Here is a 13,697-nt window from a genome sequence, read left to right on the forward strand (position 1 = left end):
GCTCTTTGTTATAGTAGTGTTGTTTCAAAGCATTTATATTAAAAACCTCTCAATTTTTAGGCAAAAAAAAAATGTTTTAAAAGCATATGGCACTGGTGTGACTCAAAAATTCACATGCTGTTTCCATAGACATGCAAACCACTAACACTACATCCAACAAACAGACAGTACAAAATTGTGTTGCTTTATTCCATATTGATGTTAATCTGCCTCACATATTCCCAGATATATAATACAGGGTATCAGATGTCCTTCACAAAGCACATGCTGCTATCGACCACACACATTGTACTTAAAACAAACAGTCGAGCTCAAGGCCCAATAATAATTCCACTTTCTCCAAAACATCAAACATCAGCACTTTAAATACGTTTACTACAGAGCTGTTTTATAGAGATAAATTTGAAAGGCTATTTTGCTGATCATATTCTGGAGGATTTGACACAAAAGAGCTTTGCTGGTTGTTATGGTGATGTTGCCCACACACTGACAGTACTGAGAGGCAAAGGCACATGCCTTACCCATGCCAATGTTCTGCATTGTAGGAGATGGAGATCGTGCAGCATGCAGGAAGGGGTCTGGCTGCCCCATATTACCTGGACCCAGGAAAGCCCCCATGAAGTCCTGCGGCTTAGGGGCAGGAGCGGGCCCAGACCCGAATGGGTCAAAAGCTGAAGAATTAAAGAGAGAATTCAGTTTCTTTTGCTGAAATGCACTTTTATAGGACAGATAGTTACGACTTTCATCTGACTGGATAAAACAAGTTCAAATTAAGTTTAAGGTATTGGGTAGGTATTGGTTAGGATTAGGGATGTATAATATGGCCATGCACAATATGCTGCACAACGTGCTTTATAAGTACTAATAAACAGCCAATATGTTAACAATAGACGCACACACACACACACACACACAACCATTCAAAGGTTTGCAGTCTCTCATGTTAAGGCTGCATTTATTTGGTCAAAAATGCAGTAAAAACTGTAATATTGTGAAATATTATTACAATTTAAAACAACTGTTTTCTGTTTTAATTTATTTCAAAATGTTTTTTTGTTTTTTTTCTTCTGTGCTGGCAAAGCTGAATTTTTCAGCAGCCATTATTCCAGTCTAAACTCTTCTAATGCACTCTTTGATGTTCAGCATTTGTTTTTTAAATACATTTTTTACAATATTACTTTACTAACATTGCAAACATTAAATAATGCACACTTAATGCATTTAATGCACACTTTTTCTTAAATTTCTCTAAACAAATTGTACTGAATATACATTTTTGAATGGCAGTGTAAATATAATTGATGGAAAAACTGCTTATTATGATTAATTAATTGTAATTTATTATTATTAATAACAACATAATATTAATACTAGTGAACAAATACTAATGTGTGTGGTATAATAATAATATGAATAAAGTATCATATTAATAATGTAACTTTTAGTTGACTTTGAATGCTTTTGTTATATTGCTATAACAGCAATTTTATAAAAGCAATATACCACGATACAGCAGTTAAAAAAAAAAAGTTACTGTTAGACATTCCACTTTGTGTCTTGATGTTGAATGAATCCCATTCAAATGAATAATTCAGTAATTCAGATTTCCAACAATACCAAGATGCTGCTTCACTTCACTGACCCCTGACAAACATCTCAGCTAAATCACTTCAACTGTCTGTCTTTGTTTAAAAAAAAACATAAAACATAATTACTGTCTCCAGATCGAGGTGATGGACAGGGTGAGGAGGAGGTTGCAGATCTCCGCGGTGTGGACTGAGCAGAGGTGGGGCCGCTGGCCGGCTGTGGTGTGGGAGGAGCTCCAAACAGGTCCCCCAGCAGGTCTGTGGTGGTGCTGGTGGTCGGAGGTTGTGGGGAGGATGGAGGAAGCTTAGCGGAATCACCATCCAGACCCAGCAGATCTACTTCCTCAGCTGCTGGAGGAGGGGCCGCTGCAGGCTGGGGTTCTGGTTTCTTAGCTGCTTTTGATTTCTCATTGCTCATGTTGCTCTGCTGACTAGAAAGGGAGAGCATTTCATCATCTGACGGTTCGCTCTCCTCATTCGGGCCCACTCTGCCTCCGCAACTCCCATGTCCCTGGGCAGGATCTAAGGGACACACCGGAGAAATGGTTAGATCTAAAGAAGAACATCAAATTAGTCCATATAGTTTGTGTGTTATTTTTCACGTTTCTGAAGCCAATCAACAGCTCTATGTGAGAAACATAATACTGTACCTCCCAAATTCCTTCTCGTTAAAATCTAGTTTTTAACTACTCATCAAGTAATTGTCTAAAGTCAACTACAAATCTATTAATCAACTATTTTCTGTTGATTCTCACAAGCCTCCTACACTACATCTTACCTTCCAAGTCCAAGCCCTCCATTTCATCTTTTCAGCAGAGAATAAAGTACATTAAACAGATGGTGTTTAGTTTAATGGGGCACAGACACTTAACAGAATGCCAGCGAGTGACGGATGAGTTGACTTGTTTAAAGCTTCACTGAGCTCTTAATGGTGACTAAACTCCACAAGGCCATTTTGTCACCCACTGATTTTGTTTTTTAAAGAAATGAATACTTTTATCCAGGAAGAACAAATTCTGAACTGCTGTTCTTTTGAATTTTCTATTCATCAAAGAATCCTGAAAAGAATTGGTCATAGTTTACAAAAAAAAAAAAAAAACAATTACACTGCATATCTGTTTTCAATGTTGCTAATATTAGGAAATGTTTCTTGAGCATATTAGAATGATTTCTGAAGGATAACGTGACAATGAAAACTGAAGTCATGGCTGCTGAAAATTTAGCTTTGCCATTACAGGAATAAATTACATTTTCAAATATATTAAAAAGGAAAACAGTTATTTTAAATTGTAATAACAGTTCACAATATTACTATTTTACTGTACTTATGATCAAATAATTGCAGCCTTTGTGAGCTTAAGAATCATCAGTCTATTTATGAAATTCAATATGTATCTCAATGCTTATGTATTTACTGAAATAGGTTAAAAGTGTGATTTTTGTTACAACTGAGTTGCAAGATACAAAAGTTTCATAACATGGCCACTAGGGAACTTAATATCCAGAAAACTATATTAAAATCATTATTATATTCACAATGCTGCTTTAACTTTATATTGTTAGCAAAATCATCCTGAATTTATTGTGAATAAAATATCTCTCAGTCATACTTCTAAAGCTCTCATCAAAAGTTTTTTTTTTTTAAAGAACCAAAACCATATGCTTGGCTTTTTTGTGTTGTACTGTGTATAGCATTATACAGCATAGTAATATACAGGATTACCTGCAATAGCAAGTGCATCCTGGTGTTCCTGATGACAGGAGAAAAGCACGTTGGGGCTCAGGTCTTTGGTGGGGAACTGCTCCCATGGTGGCGTGAGATCTGTCTGTTTCTCTGTACTTTCAACCTCAATGTCTAACAGCACATGAAACAGCTGCGGGTATTTCTCTGGAGAATCACAGGCATCCAGCTCTGTCCTGGACAAACACACACAAACACAGACTTCAAATAATTCAATAACATGTCCATAATTATTATTTGTTTTAAATAAAAGATTTTTTGATCGTGCCAAAAAAAGAGTGACTGGAAATTTTGTCTATCCTTATGTGGAGCAGGATTTTGCATAAATTTGAAAACTAGATTAACTGCTTTAGATTACAATGTGATGATGAAAAAAAAAACACTTACTTTATAAACTTTAAGACTGTGGTGCCAGGGGCGATGAAACCAGTATGAAACTGAATCTGGAATATCTGGGTGTTTGTTACCTGCACACAAAACAGAATTTAAACACTGCCAACCTTTTAGTCACTAACAACTGGCAAGAACAAAAAGCCTACAAGTTCTGACTCGTCTTCTCTGCTACAGATTTAAATTCAAAAGGGGTAACATTGAATTATTAGTCTCATACCTTTGCCTGTAGTGCATGGGAACGCATGTGATAGACTGAAATCACCACATCTCCTTGGGCACTCACACTCACAGGAAACACCACTTTGCCCTCTTGAACCCTGTGTTCCCTGAGAGCAACAAACATGAAGATATACTTCACCATTACACAAAAAGCATTATCATTTTTAAGTGCTACATAAAATATCTTGTATGCAATTCAGAAATGCTTTATAAAATAATAATAATACATTTTCATGGAAGTATAATTAAGTCTTAGAATACATGACCCAAATAACTGGGAATTTTCACCATATATTGCCATCTGAACAAGTAACAAGTCTGCCACCTTTGTTCTGACCAACTGAGGAAAAAACATTACAATAAATTGTGCTACCAATGCTAATTAAATCTAACGATCGGTTAGCTCATATCACATCAAACCGTGCAAATTATTATTATTGTCATACTTTATTCTCAAATTATTAATGTTAACAGCAAACTATGCTCCCTTCGAACTGGTTGTCTTTAAAATACAAATCTTGTGTAATCCCAGGCTATCTGTAATCAGAAGCACATATAATTTAATTTCATTCACGTGTTTCATAAACACATAATCCTTTCTGGATTACAATCCGCCATCAAAATTATACATTTAATTATTCTAGCTGCTGTGAGAAAAGGCAAAATGATACGTCACTTGCAGGATCCTCACATGCGATAGCCTACTATCCGGGATAACTTATTTATGATGCAGTGCCAATGCTTGAATCTCCCACGAAAACCTACCCGTACCACTCAAATTAGAAAACATTATTATAAGCTAAGCGTTGTGAATCAGGCTAAAGTAAGGTGATAGTTTTGAACACTGGCTGGTTATTTATTTGCTCAAATATTGATTTCGGAACATTTTTAACCCAAAAAAGTTACGGACTGCAGCTTTAATATGTTAAATATGTTAATATGTTAATATGTTTAGTTTGTTTTGTTATTTTCTGTTGTGCGACCATGTTGAATATCTTTACATTTTTATTCATTAAATTCTCTCTGTCATTCTAATTCAACCAATTCCACTCCAATGCAACTTCCTGTGAGGTATGGCCAATTTAGTTTAAATTCACACTCGATGTGTTTTTGAATGATTAAATTCTGGATTTTGCAAACCTGTGTCTATATGACTTATTCCAAGGCTATCCATAAGGCAATAAAGAACCATATTTGATAGGATACTATATGACCATGCATTACAATTTCAGTTACACAGATAATATGATTTTAAATGAACCATTAGTAGAGTGTGTGTATATACAGACATACTTACCTCATTCTCTCGTACTCCTGAGCTGTAGAAAATATCTTGGTCTCGCCAATAAGTACGTCACAAAATGGCCGACAGCCACTGCGCTGTTTGTTGAAGCAAGGAACAGGACTCATAGTGACGGATTTAATGACTAGTGGTTTGGAGTGTGGTATGGTTGGCTTCTCTGAGACTAAACTGCATACATAACCTATGTACCTAAATAAATAAACACACATAAACAAGACTGTCAGTGGTTTTGCTCCAAAGGGGGAAAATACCTTGTCTGGGACATTTTAATGATTAACAATGTTTCATTCTCTCTGTTTACAACTGAGAATGGACATTTCAAAGACAAAAGGTACCATATGCCTCAAAAAGTGAGCAGTATTATTAGTTCTTAATTTACTGTACTATTATCGTTGAGTATTTTTACCATTCAGTAGTTTTTAATCAGAGCTAGACTTTTCAGAGCTGCGATCTGATTGGTTGTACCTCCTATGGGAGGGCCACAGGCCAGATCCAGGCCTCTTGGCGCTGAGAAGCTGCATGGCTGGCACCGGGTTGGCGAAAAGGTGGCAGAAACAGAACATGGCACAGACCAGCACGCCTGAAGGAGCTCTGCCATCCTGAAAGAGCAAACAAGTACTAGGAAAGGTTTGCATAATACAGATTTACTATATTATATCAGGGGTTCTCAACTCCTGATTCAAATGTAGACAATGAATCTAGTTTAACAGTCATGCTGAGTAACCAGAACAGACACGAACATCAAGAGATCTTCTTACCGAACAGGTGATCACACACACATTCTTAGGGTTTTGCTTGAGCCAGTTGTACATATTCTTACACACAGCAAATAGGTTGTGAAGACTCGGGGCCTGCCTGGAAGGCCAGTTGCATTCAGAAACCTACAGACGAATGAGAAAGAGGATTACACTCACTGAGAGGAAGTTGTGTGAGAGAAGAAATAGGAAATAGTGAAAGCCGAGTAAGAGAGATATATAAAAAAAGGATAAAGGATAATCATGGATAATATACATAATCAAAACAAGATCTAAAAGAATATTTATGTACATTATGTAACAACAGTATGTCAAAAAAATCCTACAACAACAAGGGCTTTGAGTAAGAATGAAACTTCCAAAGTCGTCATCTATCAAATATATTATATTTAAGCCAAACCTTCAATGTAAATAATATATCGATGTTGCTCCACTTTTGTCATTGAAATAAGAATATAATCATGGTATCCCAAAATGAACTAAGATATCCTTTATAACTACAGCAGCAAATAAGCCACGAAATTGCTGGAAATAGTTGAGTCATGCAGTTAATCTGGGAAGTTACATGGGAAAAGCACTGTTTAATATTTAATGAAAGAAGGAAAGAGGAGTATCCCATACGACACCAGTGCTCCGTCAATAAGGCTCAAGTACCCCTTCATTTACACAAAACCAGAAATGTGTTCTTTTTTCCCCCCCATACTTAGTATCACTTAGCATCGCATTATTAAAGTGGCCATTATTAAGTTTTCCTTTAAAACTAGCATCAATCAATCCCGTGGGTGAAAAACAGACTCATCATGTAGCTTCCTCTTGTTTTAATGAGACATTTGGGAACTGATGTATAAACATTTTACATGACTGATTTAAAATGGATCACAATTTAAGCTATAAATTTAAAAGATTTGTCCCCTTTTTTACATTTCCCATGACATTTTACAGAGGGAGCGTGTTTTTGATGACAACAAAGATATGTTGGCCCATTATACTTCCACTTGGAGTTCTGCTGTAAATTGTGTTCTGAGCTTTAATAAAAATATTTTTGTTCAAATAAAATCAATCTGTGATGGAATGGGATGAGGAAAAAATATTTATTCTAAATATATTAATTATTCATTAAAATAAATTAATATCAAATAATAATTCTCTGAAACATCTGAATAATATCGTATATAATTTTGCTTCTTATGTTTAAATTTGTTAAATGTTTAAAGCATGTTTTGACTTTTGCCTGAACATTGACAAAGATACTCATGATAAAAAAAATTAGCTGCGTTCTCTTTTATTGGGACAAAAAACATTTACATGTATCCTGTTCTCCTAGTTCCTTCTACTGCTAAATGTGGTGTATTTTTACATATTTTGATGGAAATATGCATATGGAAATGATATGCACATGAGGCTCTCTTCATATTAAAATGTTATACACTTTTAGGGTAAAAGCCCTAAATGTTGTTTGTAGTTTAGCAAGCAATTATGGAGAAATTTCTCTGACAAAGTCCTAAAGGCAAATTAATTTTGCATTCCAGATGTGACGTTTAACAAAGGTAAAGTGATTTTCAGACTTTGCATGTTGAAATTTAATTATGAATGAAATTAACATGAACAAAAGCTCTTACTACTGAATCCACTGGCATTTTCATTTGCAAAGTGACATGAAATGTGAAATGAAAGTATGTAAGTCAGGAAATGCAGCTGATTGCACTCACTCTGTTGGAGAACTTGGCCCCCCGATAGTTCCTCTGCGACAGGTTGAAAACAGTGTAATGGTCGGCATGCCGTGAGTCCAGAAAGGAACGGATATCCTCTGTGTGGTTCCTGTAGCCCATCTCCAGCGCCTCGGCAGGATATGACATCACTGACAGAATGAAAGGACAATTAGGAGAAACTTAAAATACTTCTTTCCAGTAGGTCCAGTGTGGCCAATACAAATAGCTGAAACACAAACAACAATTTTAGCATCTGATCATTTTTAATGAAATGCATTTAAACTGGAATAACAGGGTGAAAGGTGTAAGAAATAAGCAAATACATGAAATTAGTTAAAACTGGCAGACGATTTCCAACAGTTCAAACGGAAAGAATACAAGTCTACACATTATGTGATACATATAAATCCATCCATTTGTGAAAACCATGGTGAAAATGCAAATACAGTGGTATACAAACATGGCTATCATTCACTACCATAGAATTATTGATTACTCACCGATAATACGTGAGGTGATGTAGGCAATGTCCAACTCTCCTTTTGTATACCTAAATTACACATAAGAGCTAGATAAGAGCTAAGATAAACTCAGAATCAACAGCATAACATATATTCATATCCATTTTGAAGGTATAATGTTCCTAAAAATGTTAAAACTCTAAATTATTCATATATTATGGTAAAGTTACAAGCCATATTACTTCAAAAGTTTAATTAAAATGTATTTAATTGTATCTTATTCCTATACAATTGTAACTATTATTCAAAAGTTTAGAGTTAGTAAGAGATTTTTTTAAGAAAAGGATTTTATTCAGCAAGGATGCAATAAATTGTTCAAAAGTGACAGTAAAGACATTTATTATGTTACAAATATTTCTATTTCAAATAAATGCTGTTCTTTTGAACTTTCTACTCATCTAAGAATTCAGAAAAATGCATCACGGTTTCCACAAAAATATTAAGAAGCACAACTGTTTTTAACATTGATAATAATAAGAAATGTTCCCTGAGCATATCTGAATGATTTCTAAAGGATCATGTGACACTGAAGTACTGGAGTAATGGCTGCTGAAAATATAGCTTTACCATCACAGAAATAAATGACATTTTATTTAATTTATGCCCCCAAATTTAAGAATGGAAGTGTTTTTTTATGTCTTTGGGCATAAGTCATGAGTCTAACAGTAATTGTAGACATATTGGACAGCATTGCACAACACCCAAATCACCTGTGTAATCTGCTGAAGCGTGAAATCCTTCTAATGAGCTCATATAGAAACAAGCTATTCTAAGCCTCTGTGCAAGAGGTGAATGAAAAACACTACTAGTTTACAGTGTGTGTGTGTGTGTGTGTGTGTGTTTGTGTGTATGGATGTCATTCACCCTTTACATGGTGGAGAAAATAGCAGCTTGTTTAATCATTACCAATGTATTAGTGTGTGTAAGGGAAAGGCACATAGATTTGGAAAGAGACCTGGAAAGACAGTTTATTTCATCATGCCTCATGTCAATAATTTAAGTACTTTAGTTTAGCAGGGTTATTATACTGTATGCATGTCCCAAACATGGTTTAATTCATTTTTATATTTTTTTAAAGTGGACATCATATTTTTTTCATTTTTAGCACAATGTATAACAATAAAAAAATTATTTTAATAAGTTCAGTATCACTACTTTGGTGGTTTTTAACTTCTAACATGGTGATCTATTAAGAAATATTCAAAATAATTTCTTTGTTTCTCTAGTGATTTTTCTTTCATCTTTTTAAAATGTTAAATAATTTGATCTGATTTGATTTTTTGGCTCTAACAGAATATTTACTTCTCGCAGAAATGATTTAAAGCCCAATAATGCCCTCTGACTTAGGAGCACCGTAGGTAACCTGGTGGATGTGATCTGCTTCTGGGTCAGTAGGGGGTAAAATGCGACATTACATAAGAGCTTGATGCTATGTCTACCCATCAGTGCTGAATGTTTTCCTTTCAGCTGAGTGCTAAATGCACATGAATAGTTCAGGAGCTGTATCACCAGAGAATCCTCTGGATAACTGCACACCAGCTGGGTCACAAAACTGTGACAAAAAACAAACAGGGGTTCCCTGCTGTACAGCTTTCTGTCACAGGTCTGTTTGTACTTATGAAGGTATTGCGCCATTGACATTAAGATAACAGTTGTGTCCATAATAAGGCACTGTGCACTATGCATGTATAGTGTACTGCTGAATTCAGAACAGCATACTAGCATACTACTCTTCCTATTTGTGCCATATCTTTCTATGGCAGGAATAGTAGTAGTTTGCTAATATGTGATTCTGAATTCATCATACTGTATGAATTATATAAGGTTATTTAATTATCCAACATTGAAGTCTGATAGCCCTCTCCAGTACGCAACTAAAAGCTTCAATTTTCCACGTAATTTTTTTGCTTCTTCTCAAGTTTCTTTTAACTCTACTTCTTGCTCTATTAAACGATCTTACAGGATTACTCTACCCAAAAACTGTCATAATTTCCAAACCCATATGATTGTTCCTGTTTCTTTCTTGGAACACAAAATATATGGAACATAAAATATATTTTGAGAAACGTCTCGTTTTTTGTTTTTTTTTCTTAATTTTCTTTGACCGTCACTATTTGGTTACCAACATTCTTCAAAATCTCTTCTTTTGTGTTCTGCAGAGGAAAGAAAGCCATACGGGTTTGGAACAACATTAAGGTAAGTAAATGATGACATAATTTACATGTTTGTGTGAAATAACCCGTTAAAGAATTTTTTTAGCTGAAGGATTATGCCTTAGTGCGAGTTAGTGAGTTTTTAATCAATTATAAAATATTTACAAAAATATTAATATTTTTTTACAATATTAACATTTATTTAAAATATAATTTTCCCATACTTTGCTTTTTATGATTATTTTATTTAATTATTTAAAATACTTATTTAGTTGAAAGTTATTCTAAAAATGTGAAAAAAGAAGGAATAATTGAGTAGGTATGTCCAAACTATTGACTGATATTGGTCATTGTACATATTGCCTAATATACAGTACATGTATTAAGTATAACCTCACATACATTTAGAATACGTAAAAAAAAAAAAAAATTATACTTTTGTCAAAAAATCTGTCAAAACTGTCACTGTCACATTTTAAAAGGTACTAATGTAGTATATCGTTTAGTTACTATTACATACTTTTAAAGTAGTAATATTTACCTTTAAGGTACTAATATACCAGGCTACATGGGTACAATGATGTACCTTTCAGCTTTCGAAACTTAGGGTAATGACCCAGTGACAGCTTTGTATATTCTTTCCTGAGAGTGCAGAATAGATGCCATGTTGTAACAAACCACCACCATCTCTGTTTGACTGACCATATATTAATAATAATAATAATAATAATAATAATAGGTATATTCTTAATAGGTGTCTTAGTATATTCAATACTAAGACACACCTAAAAAGAGTAATTACATTGAGGAGTCCTGTTTTATTAATAGTAACAATCGTTATACAAAACTAGGTCACCAGGAACTCTGTTGAAAGACCTTGACTCTGTTTTCTCTGAAGTCTTACACATGAACACAAGTGCAAACATGCACAAAACAAACAGTTTTTCTGTCATGGTGGGGAATTTCCACAGACTTCTATTGTTTTTATACTGAGCTACATTATTTGGTATGTTTAACAAGCTGTTTTCTACATTGGGGTACATTTGATGTAAACAAAACCATGCATGAATACACAATGAGGACTTACGTGGCCACTTGGTTCATAACCTTGGTAGAGGTGTCTTTGATCGTGTCTTTCAGGTTGTCCTTGATGTTGCTGAAGAACTTTCCAGCACCTCCTTTAACCATATCCAGAAGTCCCCCTCCATAGTTTCCATCCATATCTGGAGACGGAGGGCCTTGAAATGATCAGAATTTCATATCTTTCAACACTCATGCAGACGGGACACCAAACACACATCTTACATGTCATGACTAGTAGTGATAGACCGGAATATCCAAAAACCACCCCCCAAATTTTTTTTTTAATCTGAAAATATATATTACAAAAGTTTGGGGTTGGTAGTCTCTCATCCTCACCAAGTTGGCATTTATTTGAGCAAAAATACAATAAAAATTGTTTAACAATTCCAAAAGAAGGGCTTCCAAAAGAGGACACAACTAGAAATCAGTGGTTAAGTTGTATTTACAACACTGTTCCAGAACAGTTGAACCCAAATATTAGAGTGTGAACAATGAGCTTTGTAAAAATCAACGCGTTTCAGAAAGGTGGAGCATAGAGGAGCAACAATAATGTACAGCATGTGGAAAATAATGTGTTTTTTGAACCTTAAACTGCATAAACACATTGCATTGCACCAAATACACAAAATAATGTTCTTTTTAGTCATATGACCCCTTTAACTAATGTTAATAAATGACACCTTATTGTAAAGTGTTACCAAAAATAGTATTATTCTGAAATATTATTATTTTTAAATAACCATTTTCTATTTTAATACAATTTAATGTAATGAATTCCTGGGATGAATTTTCAGATGCCATTACTCCATTCTTCAGTGTCACATGATCCTTCAGAAATCATTCTAATGTGCTGATTTGGTGCTCAATAAATATTTCATATTATTAACAATGTTAAAAAACAGTTGCTGTTTAATATTTTTGTGGAAATGGTCATGTATAAGCTAACCACTAGTCCACAGATTATGCATGCTTATACAATGACTAGCATGCAGACTAAATAATGCAACATGCATATCAAACATTTTTAACACAGATGTCTGATGCTGATCACCGAGCAAACTCAAGCTCAAAGCATGTGCTTTTCGTGTTTATCTGAAGGTTTAGTTTCCCTTGTAAATACAGTTACTATATACTCAAAGCCAAAGCTTGTCCACAACCTGCTCTTCTAAACTATGAAAGTTTCACTAAAGCATCCTCATACTTTAAACAGGCTAATCAATAACAAATGCTACTGTATGTCAAATGTGCATTAGATGATGGTACGAAGCTGTGTATAAGTGCAAGAGCCAATAAAACAGACATGAGGAAATGGAGAAAACATTAAGCATCTGGCATGTTTATGAACATGCGTCAGTCTAGCACACTAAACCACACCCATATTCAAAAAATCTGACTCAGCCACCTCCCACTCAGCTGCAGATCTTATACACACACAACAGTATTGAAAACAAGTCTGTCAATTCTCGTCAGGTTACAGTATTTGGTGGTCCAACACTGTCAAGCATCATCATTCTTGATACATAAAGATCCTACCACTGTCCGTGAGATTCACACAACCCACAGTCCCTCAGTTACTCTTATTTCTTATTGTTTTTAATTATGGACAATGGAAGTTTATGTCATAAAATACATGGCCAACATCATGTGGTCCTCCCTTTGCCTGCTATACAGCTTCCACTCTTCAAGACTTTTACTTTTTGTTGGAACGTCTGCCAGTTTTTTGACTCACTTTTAAACACAAGCATCTGTGAAGTCTAATGTTCACTTGGGTTCAGGATTTATGCAACCACTACATATAGAGTACTGCAGAAACTATGTATTTCTGTAGGCCAAATCCCAGAAATAGGATGACAAGCATTCCCATGGCCAAAACAAGCCATCTGTGGATGAGAGTATAAAGTGAGGACTGCTGGGACATTGTTCTGCTTCAGTTCACAGATGAAGAGTGAAAGGAGAATTTTAGAATAACATGACAGTCATTTATGACACTTAATTCTACAAAAACAACAGCTTGTTCCACTTGTCATGCGTCATTACGCCATTTCTTTCCAGTTTCACGCAGTACATTCCAGTTTCGGTTTTTAATCCAGTCAAATTTTTATATTTCTTCTTGATCAAAATTTAATTCAGATCGAGCTCATCTTTTTAAAGATTTAACGAGTCAGTGATCGGCTCCAAAAATCCTGATCGGAGCACCCTTAGATGACTCGCTTGCTTTGTTACTGAATGAATCA

The 13,697-nt window shown here is 34.8% G+C and overlaps 1 protein-coding gene across 5 annotated transcripts in view; it reads right to left on the bottom strand.

Annotated features, from left to right (window-relative positions):
* Positions 1-13,697, bottom strand: part of LOC306845087 (auxilin-like) — a 35,377-nt gene that overhangs the window by 12,301 nt on the left and 9,379 nt on the right. For all 5 annotated transcript variants that reach the window (XR_013781963.1, XR_013781964.1, XM_079377651.1 and 2 more), the window contains 11 exons: positions 11,468-11,618; positions 8,207-8,256; positions 7,707-7,855; positions 6,001-6,123; positions 5,708-5,841; positions 5,237-5,431; positions 3,938-4,046; positions 3,715-3,794; positions 3,310-3,503; positions 1,716-2,108; positions 522-671 (listed from right to left, as the gene is read on the bottom strand). Coding sequence is in view for 3 of the 5 variants with exons in the window: in XM_079377651.1 (XP_079233777.1) it covers positions 522-671; positions 1,716-2,108; positions 3,310-3,503; positions 3,715-3,794; positions 3,938-4,046; positions 5,237-5,431; positions 5,708-5,841; positions 6,001-6,123; positions 7,707-7,855; positions 8,207-8,256; positions 11,468-11,618 (1,728 nt within the window). In the remaining 2 variants the exon portion in view is untranslated. The remainder of the gene's footprint in view (positions 1-521; positions 672-1,715; positions 2,109-3,309; positions 3,504-3,714; positions 3,795-3,937; positions 4,047-5,236; positions 5,432-5,707; positions 5,842-6,000; positions 6,124-7,706; positions 7,856-8,206; positions 8,257-11,467; positions 11,619-13,697) is intronic.

The sequence above is a fragment of the Barbus barbus genome (genome assembly GCF_936440315.1).
Source record: "Barbus barbus genome assembly, chromosome: 25".
In the NCBI taxonomy this organism is placed as follows: domain Eukaryota; kingdom Metazoa; phylum Chordata; class Actinopteri; order Cypriniformes; family Cyprinidae; genus Barbus; species Barbus barbus.